The following is a 20,159-nucleotide window of genomic DNA, read 5'->3' as shown; positions in this document are numbered from 1 at the left end:
TCACAACTGGAGGGTCCTGCCCCATTTTGGCACCCAATGGCTCCCTCCCTCTTTGGGGCTCAGATTCCAATGATATGGAATCTCCTGCTCGATGGTATAAAGGGTGTAGGCCTGAGCAGGAGGTTGGACTAGATGACCTCCAAGGAATCCATCTGAAGCCGTTCCTGGTGCAGAAGACATTGCCACGGAGGGGAAGACCTGCTCTGGGGGAAAAAGGGGGGGAGTTCAATGGGGCAGCCCTAAGTGGAAGACCCCTCCCTTCTCCCCAGCACCTCTAGATGCCCCTAGACAGCCCTCCGACTGAGCCTCACCCTCTCCAGAGGTCATCCAGACTGACTCTGCAGGACTCCAGGGGCCTCCATCACCGAGGCAGAATTTCCCCCTCCCCTTCCTCATCTGGGGTCTTGGGGCCACCAGGGGAAAAATAATGTATAAGAAATAACCAACAGAACTCAACAGAAGAAAGAAAAACCTCCTTCAATGCATTTGGGGTTGAGATAAAAGGGGGGGAAAGAGGGATGGGGGAATATTCGGAGCCTCCCAACCAACCAGAGGAAAGAGATGGAAGTTTCTGTTACTTAGCCGAGGCCCGGAGGAAGCTCCCCCCAAGAGTCATGGGGGGCTTGGACTCCCCTGGCCTCACCTGGGGGGCAGGTTCTGCGCCTGGTGGAAGAGGAAAGAGGCTCCTGGGAAACCCAGCAGACCAGAGGCCGCCTCGGAAGCAGCCCCCCCTCCTTTCCCCCCAAACGGGGCCTTTGCCACCAGGGGAGGGGAGACCCTGGACGGGGCCTTCTCCAACCCCTCCCCCCCTCCTCCTCCCGGCCCCTCCGATCCTCTCTCTGGGAGGCTCCGGTCAGCAGAGAAGCCTTTAAGGTTCTTCAGAGAGGACCCAGGAGAGAACTAGGGAGACTGTGGCCGGCAGAAGCCATGGAGGATCTACGGGGAGATTCCTTCAAGGGCAGAAATTGGAACGTCTTTAAAGAGGCTCCAACAAACGAACAAGACACTGATGTGAACGAATACGCTTCTACTGTCTCTGCTTATATTCAAAATATAACGGTTGAAGTTATCTATCCATCCATCCATCTACAGTATATATCTGTCTGTCTGTCTACCTAGTTTATTTATTAATTTATTAATTTATTTATTTTTCCTATTTGTATACCGCCCTACTCCCGAAGGACTCAGGGCGGTGAACAGCCATAATAAATACAAATACATATAGAAGTTAAAAACTATTAAGAAACAGATTAAGTAATTTAGGCTCAAAGATTAAAAACATCCAAATTTATCTAAAGAGGTCTAAACCCAATTTAAAAGCCAGTTTAAAAGCCAATTAAAAAAGGGAGAGTTAGGCCAGACCAGCTTGTTGGAATAGAAATGTTTTCAGGGCACGGCAGAATATGCGTAAGTCTTGGATGTTTCGTAACTCCGGGGGAAGCCCGTTCCAGATGGTAGGTGCCCCCACAGAAAAGGCTCTCACCCTGGGGGCCGTCAGTCGACATTGTTTGGCCGACGGCACCCTGAGAAGTCCCTCTCTATGGGAGCGAACTGGTCGGTGAGAGGCTATTGGTGGCAGGAGGCGGTCTCGTAAGTACCCTGGTCCTGAGCCATGGAGCGCTCTAAAGATAGTAACCAAAACCTTGAAGCGCACCCGGAAGACCACTGGGAGCCAGTGCAGCTCGCGCAGGAGGGGGGTTACATGAGAGCGCCACATTGCTCCCATCACCACCCGCGCGGCCGCATTCTGGACCAGTTGGAGCCTTCAGGTGCTTCTCAAGGAGAGCCCCATGTAGAGAGCATTACAATAATCCAGGCGTGAGGTGACAAGGGCGTGAGTGACCGTGCGTAACGAGTCCCGATCCAGAAAGGGATGCAACTGGCGAATCAGGCGAACCTGATAAAAAGTCCTCCTGGCTACGGACGTCATATGCTCTTCAAAAGACAGCCGTGAATCCAGGAGGATGCCCAAGTTGCGAACCCTCTCCGTGGGGGCCAATGACTCGCCCCCAATAGTCAGTGATGGCACCAACTGACTATATCGGGACGACGGAAACCACAGCCACTTGGTCTTGGATGGGTTGAATCTGAGTTTGTTCCTCCCCATCCAGATCCGTACGGCCTCCAGGCACCGGGACATCACCTCGAGGGCATCATTGGGGTGGTCTGGGGTGGAGATGTACAGCTGGGTGTCATCAGTGTACTGGTGGTACTTCACCCCAAAACCACGGATGATCTCACCCAGTGGCTTCACATAAATGTTGAATAGAAGGGGCGAGAGGACCGATCCTTGTGGCGCCCCACATATAAGGGGCCTCGGGGTCGACCTCTGCCCCCCTGTCAACACAGACTGCGACTGGTCAGAGAGAAAGGAGGAGAACCACTGTAGAACAGTGCCCCCCACCCCCAACCCCTCCAACCGGTGCAGCATGATACCATGGTCGATGGTATCAAAAGCCGCTGAGAGATCTAACAGGACCAGGACAGAGGAGCAGCCCCTGTCCTGAGCCCTCCAGAGATCATCCACCAACGCGACCGTTACAGTATCTATATCACCTATGTATCTGCAGTATCTATCATATCTATTTATATCTGTCTGTCTGTTTATCTGTATATCTATCTATCTATCTATCTATCAGACCTAATAAAAGAGGAGGTGGAGTTGCACTATGTATATAAAAAATAACCAAACCACTCTATAAACACACAAAAAAAGACGAAAACCTCCTTCAATGTAATTGGCTTAATATAAAAGGGGGAAAAGAGGGATGGGGGAATATTCGGAGCCCCCCAACCAAACAGAGGAAAGAGATGGAAGTTTCTGTGAATTAGCCGAGGCCCGGAGGAAGCTCCCCCCAAGAGTCACGGGGGTCTTGGACTCCCCTGGCCTCACCTGGGAGGCAGGTTCTGCGCCTGGTGGAAGAGGAAAGAGGCTCCTGGGAAACCCAGCAGACCAGAGGCCGCCTTGGAAGCAGCCCCCCCTCCTCTCCCCCCATACGGGGCCTTTGCCACCAGGGGAGGGGAGACCCTGGACGGGGCCTTCTCCAACCCCTCCCCCCTCCTCCTCCTGGCCCCTGAGATCCTCTCTCTGGGAGGCTCCGGTCAGCAGAGAAGCCTTTAAGGTTCATCAGAGAGGACCCAGGAGAGAACTAGGGAGACTGTGGCCGGCAGAAGCCATGGAGGCTCTACGGGGAGATTCCTTCAAGGGCAGAAATTGGAACATATTTAAAGAGGCTGCAACGAACGAACAACACACTGATGTGAACGAATAAGCTTCTACTGTCTCTGCTTATATTCAAAATATAAGGGTTGTAGTTATCTATCCATTCATCCATCTACAGTATATATATGTCTGTCTGTCTGTCTGTCTGTCTGTCTGTCTGTCTGTCTATCTATCTATCTATCTATCTATCTATCTATCTATCTATCTATCTATCTATCTATCAAATTTATGTAGCCGCCCATCTCACAACAAGTGACTCTGGGTCACATACAACAAAAATCAAAACAGGTATTTACAAGAAAGTATTAAAAAATATTTTAAAAAGAAGGAATATTGGGCGAAGAGCCATTGTAACTTCGAACGGTCACTAAATGAACCGTTATAAGTCAAGGACTCCTTTCTTCAATGGGCTTCAACTGAGGGAGAAAAGGACCAGAGAGCTATAATGAGGTGGTGGGGAAGGGCCCCTTCAGCTGCCTCCAATGGGGCAGAGGACCTTGTGGCTGCCCCACCTGCAGACTCAGCCATGGGGCGGAGGGGGAGGAGGAGGGGAGTCCCTGAGGGAGAATGGAGGCTTGTTGCCTGCTGGATCCTGGCCAGGTCCTCAGTTCCGCTTCGGAGGAGCCCAAAGCCTCAGGCTGGGGAAGCGAAGCCCAAGCGCCTCTGCAGCTCTCGGCGGCTGGAGAAGGAAGGGCTGCTCTGGGGGGGGAGGGGCGTGGGGGGTGTCAGGAAGAACTCAATCAAACTCTGTGTGGGGGAGGGGAAACCTGAAAAGAGCCCAGAAGTTCTGCTTTGATCAGGAGAGCGATGGGATCCCACCAGAGTCTCTCTGGATCTGGGGCCAATTTTGGGTGACTGGCTGTGTCCAAACACACAATTGTGGGGCAGGTTCGGACTCTGCCGCCTCCTTCAGCCGCAGGAGGGGACCCAGTTCTGGCCTGCTGAGGCTGGTGCTGCCCCTCCCCCCATCCCAGGAGAGGATCCAGGCCGCCTCAGGATAGGCGCCCTGTGGGATGTCTGCCTGCTGCAGCTGGGAGAGGGTGGGGGCTCTGATCTGGCATCACCAACCATTAGCTGGCATTTGATCCTCAGCCCTCAACAGCTGGCAGCTGCCCAGCCTCCGATGCCCTCACCCAGCTGAGAGAGATGGGCCTGGTGAGCCTGAGGATGGGAGACCACCAGGAAGCCTCTGGGCTGCTGTAGAGGCTGAAACTCCTCCAAGACAAGGAGGGAGAAGCTCCAGGCCCTCCTCGAACTCCCCTCCCTCAAAAGATTCACTTCCCATTCCTCTCCCTGGATCTCTCCCCCTCCCCCCTTTCTCAGGTCCTGCCGTTTGGAAGACCTCGTGGGAACCCATTTCCCCTTGTCCAGAGAGAGGGGACAAGGTTAAAATGAGTGGGGGTCTCACCTTCCTTGGTCCTTGCCCCCACCTCTAAACACAGTAGCCTTTTAGTCTTTCCCACCTTCCTGATGCTCAGGGTGCAAGGGAGGAAATTGGGGGTCTCCAAGCCCCTCTTTACGCACCTCCCCTGGGAGCCCTCCCCCCTTTCCTGCCGGCCTAAGGTGCATGAGGATGCCGACCCCCAGTCCTGCGTCAGGAGGGAGGCAAGGCTACCCACGCAGAGCAGGAGGGAAAATGGGGGTGGGTGGGTGGGAGGAAGTGAAGGGGAAGAGGGAGGGGGAGGGAGGAGACTGAGGGGGAGGGAGGAGAGCGAAGGGGAGGGAGGGGGGAGGGGAAATCAAGAGGGGGGAACGGCAGCGCTGCGGAATTCTCTTTCTGACTTCCAGAAAGTCGAACGTCCGTCCCACCCAATGAAAAATGGAGCTTTGGGAGCGTCATCCGTCTCCAGGCGGAGGAGCCTCCGAGGGGTCCTTTGGAGGAGATGGTTCTCGGAGGGGCCGGGGGATGTTCAGCTGTTCAGCCTGGATTTGGCCTTTTTGTCCGCCCATCGAGCCCTTCCGAGGACCCGGGAGAGGCGGAGGTGGGAGTTTGATGGCGCCAAAGGTCTCCTCCTGGCGGGATTTCAGCAGTTGCAAGCAGAGCTGCCTTCCGCAGTTGACTGAGGGGGATTTGGTCCATGCCTGACCCTCACCCTGAAGGGCAGGAAAGGGGAGTCTGTGGGGCTGGAGAGGAAGGGGGTCATCTGGTGGAGGCCTCTCATCAAGGCGGCACAGAAGGTCTTGTTGGGCCAGGAAGTCTGACCCCTGGGAGATCCACCCTGCCTAGGTAGGTCGAGGTCAGGGTGGAGAAATGTATTTGGGGATTTTTCTGACACCTGGAAATGCAACACACGGGATCCAGAATAACAGAGATGAGAGGGACCCTGGAGGTCATCCAGTCCAACCCCCTGTTCAAGCAGGAGAGCTTATGTCCTTCTGGTCAAAGGGCTGCCCAGTTTCTCCCTCAAAGCCTCCAGGGATGGAGCAGCCACAACCTCTGGAGGGGAGCCGGCTCTCTAACACCTGCAGGGCAAAGTCTGATCTTGAAGGGCTGGGTGTGATCTGGAGGATCCCTTCTTCACATGATGGAGGGATCCAGCCTGCCTGGATAGGTAGGAAGCCGTGGGGAGAAATCTATTTGGAGAGCTTCCTCCCATTAGGAATCATCATGGGATCTCTCGATGGGGAGGGGGCTCCTCTGACTCCCCCAGCCCAGGAAGGCTCCTGATTGGCTCTTTGTTTCTCCTTCCAGCAACTCCCATCCGACCTCCTGCAGGTGAGTTTCTCCTCTTCCTCCCTCACCTGAACCCCTCCCCCACCCCAGTTTCTAAGAACCCTTTAATTCTTCCATTTTCCTTACAAAAAAAATGGTTTCTAAACAGATCGAACCACCTCAAACTCTCCCTTCAGGGCCTCCGTGCTCCAGATGAAGGAAAGCCTTGAAATTTCAGCCAGATTTTCCTTACGCAAAACTCCACCATGAGGTGCCCTCAAACACCAGAACAGACACACCCAAAGCACGAAAACTTCCTCCAGGTTCTGGGAGGCTGCAGGAGGGAAGGGGGGAGGGGGAGGGAGCCCTGCAGGCTCTAAATTGTCCTTCCTGTCCCCCCCCCTTTTCCTTCTGACATTTCGCCCAATCTCTGGCCAAGAGACCCCAGGCTCCCCCCTTTGTTGCCTCCCCCATGGCCTCCCCATCTTCCTCCTTCTCAATAGGAAACCCCTGGAGGGAGGGAGGGAGGGAGGGAGGCCTCCCCTTTGATTAACCCCCTAATTAAGTCAATTAGGGACAATTTCCCTCTTCTCCCTGGAGCCCCCCTTGGCAGCCTCATGGCTGAACTCAGACCCCCCCCTTGGAAGTCCCAGGGGAGGAGATGGGGAGGCATCACCTGAGAACCAATGAATCGGGGGGGGAGGGGGGCTCCATCCCTCTCCAAGAAGTCGGAGAGCCATTTGTTCAGGGTGGGATAAGGGCTCCTGCCTCAGCCAGGGGGGGCTGGACTAGAAGATCTCTAAGGTCCCCTTCAGCCTTTGAGTCTCCCTCTCCCCCTCGGCCCTCCCCCCACCCGAAGCCTTCGGCCCCCCCAGCCTCTCCTGCATAGGGGGAAGGGGGAGAAACCCTGGGACTGTCCTTAAAAGGGGAAGCTGCCGGAGACCCTCCTGGCGCTGGGCTGAACCCCCGATGGGCTCCCCTCCTCCGGTCCTTCAGGGGGATGATTCTCCCCCCCCTGATTCTCTCCCCCCCCCCCAGCTCACCAGCAGCCCTTCTGGAACTGAAGCCGACCTCTATGCGGTGGGTCAGAAAACCCCACAGCTCTTATTGACAACCAGAAGTTTTCCTTTCGGGATTCCTGGACAAGGAAGTTGAAATCTAAATTTATGACTTTATTACTGGACCTGCTGACTGCAGCAAGAATTCCTCATATGCAAAAATGGAAAGAAACCTCCATCCCCAGGAGGGACGAAGGGATGGACTGAAAAAGTGGGCAGAGATGGAGAAATAAACTTTTTGACCAGAGGAAAGAAGAGATTTCCAGCTGTTTTTCTACCTGGAAGCCAATTCTGGACTTTGTGTTGCAGCAGAAAAAAAAGTGAAATCTGGATTTTTGGGATTTACTGATTAAGTTAAGTTGTTGGTGTAGAAATGGTTAATATTTTCTTACAGAAGAAATAAAAACCGAGGCTCCAATTTCATTTTGTATTTATTTGTGCTGGTAAGAAGTGTTTTTCCTCTCTTTTTTCCTTTTGCCCTTTATCCCCCACTTCTCCTTCCCTTTCTTTCCCTTCCCCATTTCCCTAAAACTTTTATTTTCTCTTTCATGCCCTTATAATCTTAATAAAAAAATCATAAAAAGGAGCCTTTTGTTTTAGGGGCCTTCCTGTCCCACAGCCAAAATAGGCAAATCTCATCACGATTCCACTCTAGAGCTGCACAATCAGATGCCAAAATGTCACTTTATATATTTATCTGCTGAAAGTAGAGATTGTGGTGCATTATGGGAGAAGATGTGGACGTTCTCTGAGGAAAGGAGCGGGAAGCGGAGGAGAAACGGCCCAACTTCTGAGCGGGGTTGGGGGGGAGCGGGGGGGGGGAGCCCCGAAGGACCCTCGAGCTCTGGATCCACTTTGTCCTTCTGGACTCTCCGCAGCTCCACCCTGGGCCCCTCTGGGCACTGTGGGAACTCAAAGGGCATCTAGTCCACCCCTCCAGTCCATGCGCACAGAGAAAGGGAGATTGGAGGAGAATCATGGGGGGGCAGGGGGGGCAAAAGGAAGCCGGAGCTGGCATGAAAGACCCCCCAGATTGCAGCCCCCCAAGACTGAAGGGATTCCCCTCCCCCACTTTCTCCGCTTCTCTCTCTGCGCCGAACTATCTCCTGCATCGGACAAAGTCAAGGGAGGCTCTGCCCGGAGACCGATGACGCTGCAGAAGGGAGGATTCCCATTGGTCCTCCTGCTCTCTGTGGACTCTCCCTCTTCCGAAGTCCGAGGGAAACTCCTCCCCCCCTCCAGACCCTCCGATTCCTCCTCTGGGGCTGGGAGCGTCTTTCTCCCCCCTTTGGGGCGCTTGTGGGGAGCCTCCATGGCTTTGGCTGGGCTCCCCCTGATGCTGCTGCTGGGGGCGCTGGCCCGGATCCCCGGGAGCGAAGGGGGGGAGGAGACCCCCGGTAAGGAGGGGGCTGGGCGGGGGAGGAGGGGGCTGGGAATGGGGAAGAGCCTCCCCAGCCTCCATCTCTGCGTGGTCTCCTCCCCCTTCCTCCCCACAGCCCCCCCCCAGGAGGACGGAGAGGGACCCTAATCCTAACCCTTCCCCCATGTAGCCCAGATGGGGGTCGCAGCCTCTCCTGTACCTGGGTGGGAGGGGGCTGCAGGGAAAGAGGAACGGGAGGAAAAGCGAAAGAGGGAAACTGAGGCATTTTCAGCCCTGAATCCCCAGAAGGGAAAAGAGGCATTTGAGCAAAAGTCTTTGGGCTTCTTCAGAAACTTCACTTTTTCTTCTCAATCTCAGATTTGGGGCTTTGGAGGTCAGGCAAGAGGGGGGCTTCGGGCCCTTCTGGGGGAGACCCTGAATTTGGGGAGGAGACCAAGAACCGCCATAATCCCCGTGGAGGGGAGGGGGAAGGGAGGGGGAAGGAGGGGAGGGAGAAGGAGGGGCAGGAGACCCTCCCTTTGAGAGGCTGTTTTTGGGGAGGGGGAGAGGAATCAGGAGTCCCTGAAAGGGAGGGAGCTGGGCTGAAGATATGGGGGAAGGAGAAAGGGGGGAGACCCCGGGAGAGTCGGTCTAGATGTCCTCATTGTGCCCCCTCCCCAGATCCCCTCCCAAAGGAAGAGAGTGGGGGGGATGGAAGCTACTTTCCCTCCAGCCCCCCCCCCAATTCCTGCCCCTTGAGATCCAACCTTCCCTGCAGAGACTGAATGGGATTGCTGGACCGGTTGAGCTTCTGCCTGCCTTTTCCCACCCCTCCCTCTTTTTCCTCCCCTCCCCCCTCCAGACCCCCCCAGGAAGCCTCCCTTCCTCTCTGGGACTGAGAGTTCCCGCTCCCTCCTCCAGGGGGCGTCTTCCACCAGTCTCTCTCGGAAGGTCCCCCACCCCTCCCCCTTACCACATAGATCCCCCCTCCTCTCCCAGTGGCTGATGGGCCCTGGAGTCCCTCCTGACAGCCTTCCTCCTTCTCCCCCTCGCAGCCCATTTCCTGCACCAGAGGAAGGCCGAGTGCCTCTTCCTCAACGGGACGCAGCGGGTGAGATACCTGTTCAGGCGCTTCTACGACCGGCAGGAGATCGACCGCTTCGACAGCGACCTCGGGAAGTTCGTGGCCGTCACGCCGCTGGGGAAGCCCGCTGTGGACAGGTGGAACGGAGATGAGCAGCTCCTGCAGCTCATGAAGGCCGAAGTGGATCGCCTCTGCCGGCACAACTACCGGGTGAACAGCTACCAGGCGCCCAAGAGGGAGGAGCGGGCGATTGGCCGGAGAAGTGAGTCTGGGGGGGAGGGAGGGAGGGGGATGCCGGGACCCCCCTTTCCTTTCCTTTCATTCCTTGGGATCCTCCCGGATGGAGGTTTTGCTCCTCATTTATTTATTTATTCTGCACTCTCAGATGGACAAAATCTTCTTCCCAGGCTCCAAACTCTCCTCCTGCCTGGAATCTGGGATCCCTTCGATCCATTTCCCCCCCCCCCAAGAAAATCCATCCAGATATATTTTGGGGGGGGGCTGGTGGGGGGAATCCAGCCAGATGTCTCTCTCTCTCTCTCCCCTGCTCAATAGAGGCAGTCCTCCACTTAACAAGAGTTCGTTTAATGACCATTGAAAGTTACAACAGAAGTGGGGAAAAATGACTTATGACTGTTTTTCACACTTACGACCGTTGCAGCCTCCCCAGGGTCACGTGATCCAAATCCAGATACTTGGCATCGGACTCTTTCTTGTGACAGTCACAACGTCCCAGGTTCACTTGATCCCCTTTTGCGACCTTCCGATAAGCAAAGTCGTCGGCCAAACAGTGTCGACTGGCGGCCCCCAGGGGGAGGGCCTTCTCTGTGGGGGCACCTACTATCTGGAACGAGCTCCCCCCGGAGACGCGGAGGATCCCGGACCTGCGCACCTTCCGTCGCGCTCTCAAGACCTCTCTATTCCATCAAGCTGGCCTGGCCTAATCTTTTTCCCCTTTTTTCTTTTTAATGTAAATCTTAATCTGTTTTAAATTACTGGCCTGTTTTAAATCTGTTCTTGGGCCAAATTGTTTAATTCGGTTTTATTCTGCTTTTAAATTTTTGTATTTATGTGTTTTATTTTGTGGCTGTTCACCGCCCGGGAAGTAGGGCAGTATATAAATCCAATAAACTAAACTAAACTAAACTAAAGTCCATGGAGAAGCCGGATTCACTTAACAACCCTGTTACTCATTTAACAACTGCAGTGATTCACTTCATGACTGTGGCAAAAAAGGTCGTAACATGGGGCAAAATTCATTGAACAAAGGTCTCACTTAGCAACAGAAACCTTGGGCTCAATTGTGGTCGTAAGTCGAGGACTCCCTGTATCTACATATATATTTCTCTCTATCCCTGATTCATTTCTATCCTATTCAGGAACCTCCCGTCTCCCTCCCTCTTCCCACCCAGAAGCCCCTCCCTCTCTTCCTCTGCTCCAGAAATGCTGCTTTTGGCACTTTGGGATAAAAAAATGTGGGTTTCATTTTACCCAAAATAAAAAAAAGAATTAGCGGACGCTTTTTCCCCTGTCGACCCCTTTCTATGGATCTCCTGCTTTTCTTTCATCTTTATTCATTCAGAGTCATTTCCATTGGATTGGAATTGGATTGCAGCTTTGAAATCCAATAAAGAAAGAAATGAGTAACGGAAGCAGCTTAGAATTTGTAATCATGATTCAATTCTTAAACCGAGATGTAAAAACCCCAATAACAGGAATCCTGATCTCTTCCGTTCTTCCTTCCTGGGGAGGCTCCTGATTTGGGGGGAGAATCCAAAAACACCCACAAACCTTAAAACGGAATTTGGGGTCAGAAGGAACAAATTGGGCCTCCATTCAGCCCTGAAGCCTCCGATTCTTTCATTCTCCCTTCCAGATTCCTTCAATGTTGCCTTCATTTCTTTTTCTACATTTTATTTCTTTGTGTAATAAAAATCTTATTGACTGATCGGGTTTCAGAGGCCAAGCATTGCGCAAATCAATGATTTTAGAAAAGCCTCTTAGAGCATTTGCTCCATCCGGGAATTATTGAATATTTTAGGGGAACCAACAGAGATTTTGCTCTCCACATATTCAGTCCGGAGGCAAAACTCATTTTCACTCCTAAATTCTTCCCTGCAAATCTAGGAGGATTTTCACCTGTCACATAAGATGCATTTGGAAATGTTTTTCCTACTGAAACAGGATATTTTCATGGAGATAATAATATTCAGCTATTTAATTGGTTTCTGGATAATATTTAAAGTTTATTTTTCCCCTACAAACAGCACAACGTTCTTGTCATCTGGCACAGTACTTGAAATAATTCTCATTCCAATAATATTTAACATAGAGATTTCACCACTTTTATTAATTTATCTAGCGATTTTTGAGAACCTCCGAAAGTGCCCCAAGTGCCAATTGTGTTGGTGTTGTGAGTGTGTCTCTTTTGTGGGCCTCTCAGGGCCTCCCTCCCTCCTCCCTCCTTTTGGGGGTCTCTGGGGGTATTTTCCCTTCAGGGAAAGGAGCTTCATCAGCTGCCCAAAGACTCCAAAGCCCATCCTCCCCTCCTCTTTTCCTCCCTTCCCTCCTTCCTTCCTTCCTTCCTCTGGTTCAGGGACAGGACCAAAATCTCTGGATGGTTTGTTGCTTTAGCTCCTCACAAGCTTCATCCACATAAATAGAATGCATTTTTATTATAAATCCAAAATAGTGAGCCTAAATTTCATTGTGATTCATATAATTTCTTCTTCATCAAAAGTATTATTTTTACTTCCATGAAAATACTTCAGACAAGAGGCCAATAATTCTCCAGGGGTTCCTGTTCTTTATTAAAAGAAAAGGAATATTTATTAAATTAAATGTATTTAGAGCAAATTGTTGGTGCGGCTCCAGTTTAGGAGACCTGAAATCACAGGATGTTTCTTGAGTCATTTGGGGGGAATTTTCTCTTCCTTTTTCTTTGACTTCTGAGCCGACTTTTCTCTCCGGAGAGATCCAGGCGTCTCCTTCCCCCGAGAGGCCAAAGCTTTTCTCTGGCCACCAAGAGAGGCTCTCAACCAGCAACTCCCATCTGGCCAAATTGGAACCCCAAATTCTTCACACGGCAGTCTTGTAAATAAGGAGGTTTGGGATGGGCTATAAAAATAAAAATGTAAAAATACCAAATTGCAGCTTTAAAATCTGAGCCTTCCATTTTCTTGCTAAAAGTCTTTTTCTTATCCAAAATTTGCCTTTCTTGTTAAAAAAAAAAGCCATTCTCAGTTTGTAAAGCCTCTGCCTTCTTTTAGCAATTCCACAAAGGCCTTTAATGTCCCAAGAGGCAAATGGGATTTTCCTGAGAAAAGAAAACAACTCACCCCTGAAATGTTGCTATTTGTCTGCGTGGAAACCTGACCAGATCCCAGGTTGGGATTACAAAGAACCATTTAAAAATGGGTTCTTCTTAAGCATCATAGAATTTACTGTTAATAAGAAAATCCCTCAAGAGAAAAAAAAAATGGTTAGCAAAGGACTCTGGGCTGGAATGGATCTATTGTCAACTCTCTTGGGGGGCTCATCCAGACTAACCCCCCCCCCATTAATCCATCCAAGAGTTGTGCCAGTTGGAGCATTTGCTGAAGGAGGAGATCCAGATCCCAGATCCCCTCTGGATCCCTTCCCCACTCCCTGCCCCCCTCATCCAGGGCAGAAGCTTCCCTCTGGGAGTCAGAGGGACCCCTCCCCACCTCCTTCCCCAGGAATGGCCGGTTCCTGCGGCTGGGAAGGAGGCCGGCTGGGTGCAGGCAGAGCCTGGTGTGAGGGTGGGTCTCCCTCTGAATCCCCCCAAAGCCCCCCCAGGAAGGATCCTTGAGAGAGATCAAGAGATCCCCCAAAATCCCTTTAGCCCTTCCTGCTCTGAAGGGGGGATTCTGGGTCTCTCATCTTCAATGGGGGAGAAACTTTTCCTTCAGGGGATTCTGGCAGTTATGGGGAGCAAAGGGCTGCCCCCCCCCCATTGGGCTCCTTTGCCCTGTCCTTCAAAATGCCTCTTTCTGTTGAGGCTGCCTGAAATTGGGGGGTTTTGCAGCCACATCACATTTTGCACTTTCCCCCCTGAAATCTTCTGCTGATTTTTTTGTTTATTTCTGCATCTTGTGGATCCTAAAGGGAGAAAAGGGAAAGTGGAAGGAGAAATTTTCTCTCTCCAAATAAAACTTTTTGAAAAGTGATTGAAACACCGAAGAAAATTGGGACAAAGATCTTCTCTTCTCTTCTCTTCTCTTCTCTTCTCTTCTCTTCTCTTCTCTTCTCTTCTCTTCTCTTCTCTCCTCTCCTCTCCTCTCCTCTCCTCTCCTCTCCTCTCCTCTCCTCTCCTCTCCTCTCCGCTTTTCTCTCTTTTTCTTTTTCTTTCTTTCTCTTGGCAAGCGTGGTTGATCACCTTCAGGGCTGCCCAGAGGCATTTGGCTCCGTCCTCTCTCCTCTCCTCTATAACCTCCGCATGAAGCCGCAGGGTGAGGCCATCCGTCACCAGGGCTGGAGGTCTCCTCCGTCTGCTGATGTTATAAGGTTTCATCTCCACCTCTGGGGACCCAGGAGATGCTGAGGCTGCATCTGTCCTTCCCGTCTTCTGCGTTGTTTCTTTCCTGTTGTGGCTCTCATGTGCCTCTTTCTCCTCCTTCCCTCCAGCCAAGCCCTCCGTCTCCATCTCCCCCACCAAGATGGACCCCTCTTCCCCCAACACCATCCTCCTCTGCACCATGACGGGCTTTTACCCTGTGGAGATCGAGGTCCAGTGGCTGAAGAACGGGCGGCCGGAGGAGGAGGGCGTGGCCTTTGGGGAGGAGCTCCAGAACGGAGACTGGACCTACCAGCTCCAGGTGATGCTGGAGACCCAGCCCCAACGGGGGGATGTCTACACTTGCAAGGTGGGGCATGCCAGCCTGGAGGCCCCCATCACTGTCCAGTGGGGTAAGCCCCTCCCCTCCTGGTCTGGGGACCCCATCCTGCCCTGAGAAGGGAGAGAAACCCTCCCTCTGGGGGAAACAAAATGGGAAAAGGTGGGCCTGATCCTCCTGCTCAGGTGAGGCTCCTTCTCCTTCCCCAGAGCCCCGTTCCTCCAGCTCTGCCAGGAGCAAACTGTGGACGGGGATCATGGGGGCCGTGATAGGAGTGGCCTTCCTGGCTGTGGGGCTCTTCTCCTACCTGAAGAGCAAGAAAGGTGAGTCTGGGGGGCTGGAGGAGAGGTTGTGGGGAGGGGACCCTCTAGGGGAGGCCTCTCCTCAAGCTTAGCAGGTGGCCAAGAGGGGCCCCTTGGGGAATATTTTTGGCAGCTTCTCTTGTTTGAGGGGCTTATAAGTGAAGATTACACAACCTATGATGGGCTATCAATGGGGAGGGAGTCCCCCTGAGTCCTCCAGCCCATGAAGGGTCCTGATTGGGTCTTTTTCTCCTTCCAGCAATTCCCATCCAACCTCCTGCAGGTGAGTTTCTCCTCTTCCCCCTCATCTCAACCCCTCCTACAAATTATATGTGGCTTTTAAAATTCCTTAATTGTTCCTTTAAAAAAAAAAAAAAAAAAAACTTGCCTGAACAAAATCTCCTTGTTGTGGATAGAGCAGTTTTTTGGATTTTGGGCAACGTTTCTTTACAGAGATCTGAAAAAGTATTGCAATCAAAAACAAAAGCACACACAAACGCTAAAATCTTGCTCAGAATTTTTCCACGTTTTGGGAAATTGCCGAAGGGAAGGGAAGGGAAGGGAAGGAGGGGGCCATTCCTTCCCATTTCTCCCTTGGGGAGGGAGCACCCCATGTTTACAATCCCCCACGCATTTTGTAAGCAACCCACCCATTCTGTTAGGCTCACTGTGGAGGGGGGTTCCTGAGGGTATTCAGGAATGGGGACAAATTCCACCTTGTGGCTGTTTCAAAAGGGGTGACACCACGGGTGAAATGCTCCCAGTTCGGACTGGATAGCCCAATCCGGTAGCGATGGGAGCGGGTGGTTCGGAGAACTGGTAGCAAAAAGCCCCGCGCCCCCCTCCCCCACCATGCCCAGCTGAACCGCACGATCATCAGAGGCTTTTTTTTTTTACTTTTCAAAGCATTTTTTCTACAACCTCTTCCGCCAAAAAAATGCTTTTAAAAGTAAAAAAAAAAAAAAAAGTTGGCCACACCCACCCAGTCACATTACCCCCCCAAGCCACGCCCACAGAACCAGTAGTAACAAATTTTACATTTCACCCCTACTATGCACTGTGGTATTGTAGGCCACTTCAGCAAATGGCAGGACATCTGCCCAGCTAAATTGCTGATAATTAACATAGCATCTCAGGTATTGTTCTATCATTGCGTTCGCTCGTTCTCTACCTCCGTTCGTCCTCGGATGGAAGGGGGAGCTAAGTCCTTGAGATGAACATATCAACTGAATGAACTCCCTCCAAAACTTCTCCCTGAACTGCACTCCCTCCCCCCTCCGGTCCGAGAGGATCCTTCTTGGCTCCCCATACAGACTCATTTGGGTTCATTAGTTGGAACCTGGACAGGCTCTTCTTCCTGACCCCCCTTCTCCTTGTGAGAATTCCCACAATTTCTGGCCAAGTGAGCCCAGGCTCCCCCCTTTGCTGCCACCCCCATCGTAGCCCCGTCTTCTTTCTTCATATGAAGCATCCCAGCCTTTTCCTCCCTGAAATGGCGGATTCTCTCTCTATGTGTCCCTGCCTATCAACCACCCCCCTGTTGTGGCTCCGTTACCGGAGCCTGTGTCATCGTCAGGAGAGGACTCCGAGAGTGAAGGGGAGGAGTTGGCAAGGCCTCCCTCTCCAGGACCCTCTTCTCTGGCAATGCCTTCGGTGTGCACCGAAGGGCAAGAGATAGGGCCCAGTCAAACCTTGTGACGAACAAAGCTGAAAGCTTCCACGCCATTCTGCATTGCAACTTTAAGACTTTGCTGGAGTATCTCTGGACTTGATTAGTTCCGTAATTATTGAGCTGCTTTCCTTTGATGTATCAGAATTGGGGAGAAGTTATCTCTCCTCTTTGTAAATAATAAACTCTTGGCAGGCAGCCACTAGGTTGTTGCCAAGTTCCGTTATCATAAGGAAAAGGATTTTGCCGGCTGGTTTGGTCTTTAACTCCTGAACGTCTGTTGGTGGGTGTGCGTGGGGTTGGGGACAGAACACCCCCTGCAGTGTGGGTCTGCCTTGGGGGTGGGGGATGAAAGGGAAGAAGAATTTATTATTTACAGTAAAAGTGTCTCTTTATATTCTGATTTTCTTCCCCATCTCTTTTTCTACAGCACTCATGAATTAATCCTGCTCTCTGATGCAAAAGCATATTTTTTCTTTAACAACTGATGACTCTTTGTCCTGTTTGCAACCTGTGAGAAATGGAGGCTGAAGGTGGCAGTTTGGGGGGAGGAGGAGAATGGCAGCCTGGACCTTCTCCTGCTGAGACACATATATACACCCCAGCTTCCTTTCAGGGCCTCTCTTTCTTCTGAGGGAGGGGTGGAGACCATCTAGACTGTCCCCACGGATGCTAGGTGGACCTGTCACTCTAGATCCCTCAACTCTCCTGGCTTTGAACCCACAGCAGCTTCATCTACATTAGTCTTCCTCCCACTCACTTCCCTTCCCTTCGCTTTGCTATAAAAGAATAAACTTCAGATGTAAGAAAACCCTGGAATCCTTCCTTCCTCTTCCTTATGAAAAAAAGAAAGTCTTGTGTTGATTCATTGTTTAGGGGAACTGAAACAGCCGTTTCTAAGATGGACAATCAAACTAAGGGGGTTGGTTGTTTCCCAGGAGCAGCTATCAAAGACGTGACTGAGGGGCTTACAGAAATAATGAAGTCCACAGATTCTGATCCCTTTTTCCTCTTCCATGCTGGGAGGAATGAAAAAGTCCCTGGAAACGATGCCAAGAGACTCGGAGCAGGTGGGCAAGGGAGCCAAAGAGTTGGGGGCACAGGGGGATTTCTCTTCCACTCTCCCAATAAAGGGAACCATCCAAGGAGGGAAGGCAGCACCTTGGAAGTCAAGCCTGGCTTAGGGGATGGTTCTCTCGAGGGAAATTGGGATTCTTGGACCATGGTCCACAACAGCCACATGGGGGGCTTTGGCAGGGGATGAGCTGCCCCTCAGAAGAACCCAGAAGGTCGGCTTTGGACACCAACCGGCTCTCCTCATCCGAAGGGCTTGAAAGTGAGACCGAAGTGAGAGGGAGACAAAGTTTTAGAAGCAAATTCCAAGCTCAAATCTCAGGGGAATCAACCGAATGGAAAGAAAGAAGGGAAACTCGGAGACAGAGCAGGAGATGTAGAAAGCAAATATGGGGTCAGTCAAAGAGGGACTCAGATGCCTCTGCACGGATGCTCAAAGTACGAGGAATAAACGGGGTGAAGGTGGAGCCCAAAGGCAGGTGTGACATTGTTGCAATCACCAAAACTTCATGGGACGAAACCCAAAATTGGGAGGTGCAACTAAAGAGATTTAATGCGGAGGAATCAGGCAGCAGCTGTCCAAAGGAAGTGGGAGACACGGACACAAACTTGTAGTTTTATGTAAATAAAAGTATTTCACATCTACATTCCCAGCAGACAAGAGAGTCGGGAATGCAGGGAGATTGTGAGGTAAATCTCAAACAGCATTCTGAGCCCATGGAAGAAAAAGGCGGGAAAAAGGGAAACTCCCCCTTTCCACCCAAAGCAACCAATCACAGCGCAGATTACCTCATCTAGGAGCCCACACTCTCCAACCAATCAACTACAACTCTGTGTTCTTGCCCATTTGGTGGGATTGGCCTAGGGTCTCCTGCCCGAGCAGGGGGTTGGACTAGAAGACCTCCGAGGCCCCTCCCAACTCTGTAATTCTGGGTTCTCCGCTTCTGTCTCTGCTTCGAACTGTCTCCTCCAATGGGTAAAATCAAGAGAGACCCTGCCCGGAGACCAATGACACTGTATAAGGGGGAATTCTGATTGGTTCTGCTTCTCTCCAGGCTGACTCTGAGAGAAGGAAGCTCCTTTTTAACCCTTTCCCCTCCACTCCGCTGAAGATGACGGGACCCAGCCTGGGAAGGAAACCTTCGGAAAGCGACCCACAAGTTTAGAGAACAAACCTTCTCCCCCCAAACTCTTTATCTGCCCCCCAGTCCAGACCCACCAGTTCCGCTTCTGGGGCTGGAAACGTCTAGGTCTCCCCATTCTTGGGGGGGGCATTGTGGGGCAGCATCCATGGGCTCTGCTGGGCTCCTCCAGCTGTTGATGGGGCGGCGCTGTCGGGGATCCCTGGGAGCGAAGGGGGGAAGGAGACGCCGGGTAAGGAGGGGGCTGGGAGGGACCCACGGATGCTGGGGGGTTGGAGAGAGGAAAGGGGGGACTGAGACCCCAGGGGAGACTTTGGGAAAGGGGTCGAGGGCAAGAGAGGCGGAGTTTCCAAGCCCGAATCAATTTGGAGCCCCCAAAGTTTCTTCCGTTAAAAGAGGAAGGGGAGGGAAAGTGAAAGAGGGAAACTGAGGCACTTTCGGACCTCAATCCACAAATGCCACTAAAAGTATAAGAAAAAGAAGTTTCACTTTTTCTTCTGAATCTCAAAGGCTTTGAAGGTCAAGCAAGAGTGGAGCTTCTTCGGGGGAGAATTTGGGGAGAAGACCAAGAAACCCCTCCCCCACCCCATAATCCCCAATTCCTCAAGCAGGACCTGGAGGGTGGGGGGAGGGGAGTCTTTGAGAGAAGGGTATTTGGGGGTCTGAGTTGCTCCTCGGAAATTAACTCCCCCAAACTCTCCCTTTAGTGAAGGGGGCGGGAGACCCTCCCTTTGAGGGGGTCTTAGGGGGGCTCTGGGGAGGTTTTGAGACAGGACAGGAAACTGCAACTGATTATCCCAACTAGGAATCTTTTCTCCATCTTTCAGGATCCCTTTTCATTTCTTGCTGCAATTGGCTTGAAAACAGAACTTAAAGCACAGAATATTATTGAGGAGTGAAAAGGGGCCTGAATTGAAGACTTGGGCTTCTCTCTCTGCGCCGAACTCTCTCCTGCATCGGGCGAAGTCAAGGGAGGCTCTGCCCGGAGACCGATGACGCTGCAGAAGGGAGGATTCCCATTGGTCCTCCTGCTCTTTCTGGACTCTCCCTCTTCCGAAGTCCCAGGAAAACTCCTCCCCCCCTCCAGACCCTCCGATTCCTCCTCTGGGGCTGGGAGCGTCTTTCTCCCCCCTTTGGGGCGCTTGTGGGGAGCCTCCATGGCTTTGGCTGGGCTCCCCCTGATGCTGCTGCTGGGGGCGCTGGCCCGGATCCCCGGGAGCAAAGGGGGGAAGGAGACCCCCGGTAAGGAGGGGGCTGGGCGGGGGAGGAGGGGGCTGGGAAGGGGGAAGGAAGCCGATGGGTCCCCGGAGCCTCCCCCAGCCTCGATCTCTGCGTGGTCTCCTCCCCCTTCCTCCCCACATCCCCCCCCAGGAGGACGGAGAGGGACCCTAATCCTAACCCTTCCCCCATGTAGCCAGGTGGGGGTCGCAGCCTCTCCTGTGCCTGGGTGGGAGGGGGCTGCAGGGAAGGAGGAAGGGGAGGAAAAGCGAAAGAGGGAAACTGAGGCATTTTCAGCCCTGAATCCCCAGAAGGGAAAAGAGGCATTTGAGCAAAAGTCTTTTAGCTTCTTCAGAAACTTCACTTTTTCTCCTCAATCTCAACTTTGAGGCTGTGAAGGTCAGGCAAGGGGTCAGGCAAGAAGGAAGGTCAGACAAGACACCCAGGGGGCGTCTTCCACCAGTACCTCAAAGGAAGGTCCCCTGCCCTGCCCCCTTCCCGTGTAGACCCCCCTCCTCTA

At 52.4% G+C, this 20,159-nt stretch overlaps 1 protein-coding gene across 1 annotated transcript in view; it reads left to right on the top strand.

Annotated features, from left to right (window-relative positions):
- LOC117657479 (uncharacterized) overlaps positions 1-14,630 on the top strand; it is a 28,274-nt gene extending 13,644 nt beyond the window's left edge. Inside the window, exons 3-8 of the mRNA XM_087885397.1 lie at positions 5,012-5,205; positions 6,915-6,956; positions 8,673-8,688; positions 9,350-9,588; positions 14,031-14,307; positions 14,444-14,630. Coding sequence (XP_087741523.1) covers positions 5,012-5,205; positions 6,915-6,956; positions 8,673-8,688; positions 9,350-9,588; positions 14,031-14,307; positions 14,444-14,628 — 953 coding nt within the window. The 3' untranslated portion in view covers positions 14,629-14,630. The remainder of the gene's footprint in view (positions 1-5,011; positions 5,206-6,914; positions 6,957-8,672; positions 8,689-9,349; positions 9,589-14,030; positions 14,308-14,443) is intronic.
- Positions 14,631-20,159: the final 5,529 nt, after the last annotated feature.

This window comes from Pantherophis guttatus, chromosome 2 (genome assembly GCF_059756535.1).
Source record: "Pantherophis guttatus breed Tessera chromosome 2, ASM5975653v1, whole genome shotgun sequence".
Taxonomy (NCBI): Eukaryota; Metazoa; Chordata; class Lepidosauria; order Squamata; family Colubridae; genus Pantherophis; species Pantherophis guttatus.
Note: the sequence above shows the minus strand (reverse complement) of the source record. Positions and strands in the feature narration are given on the sequence as shown.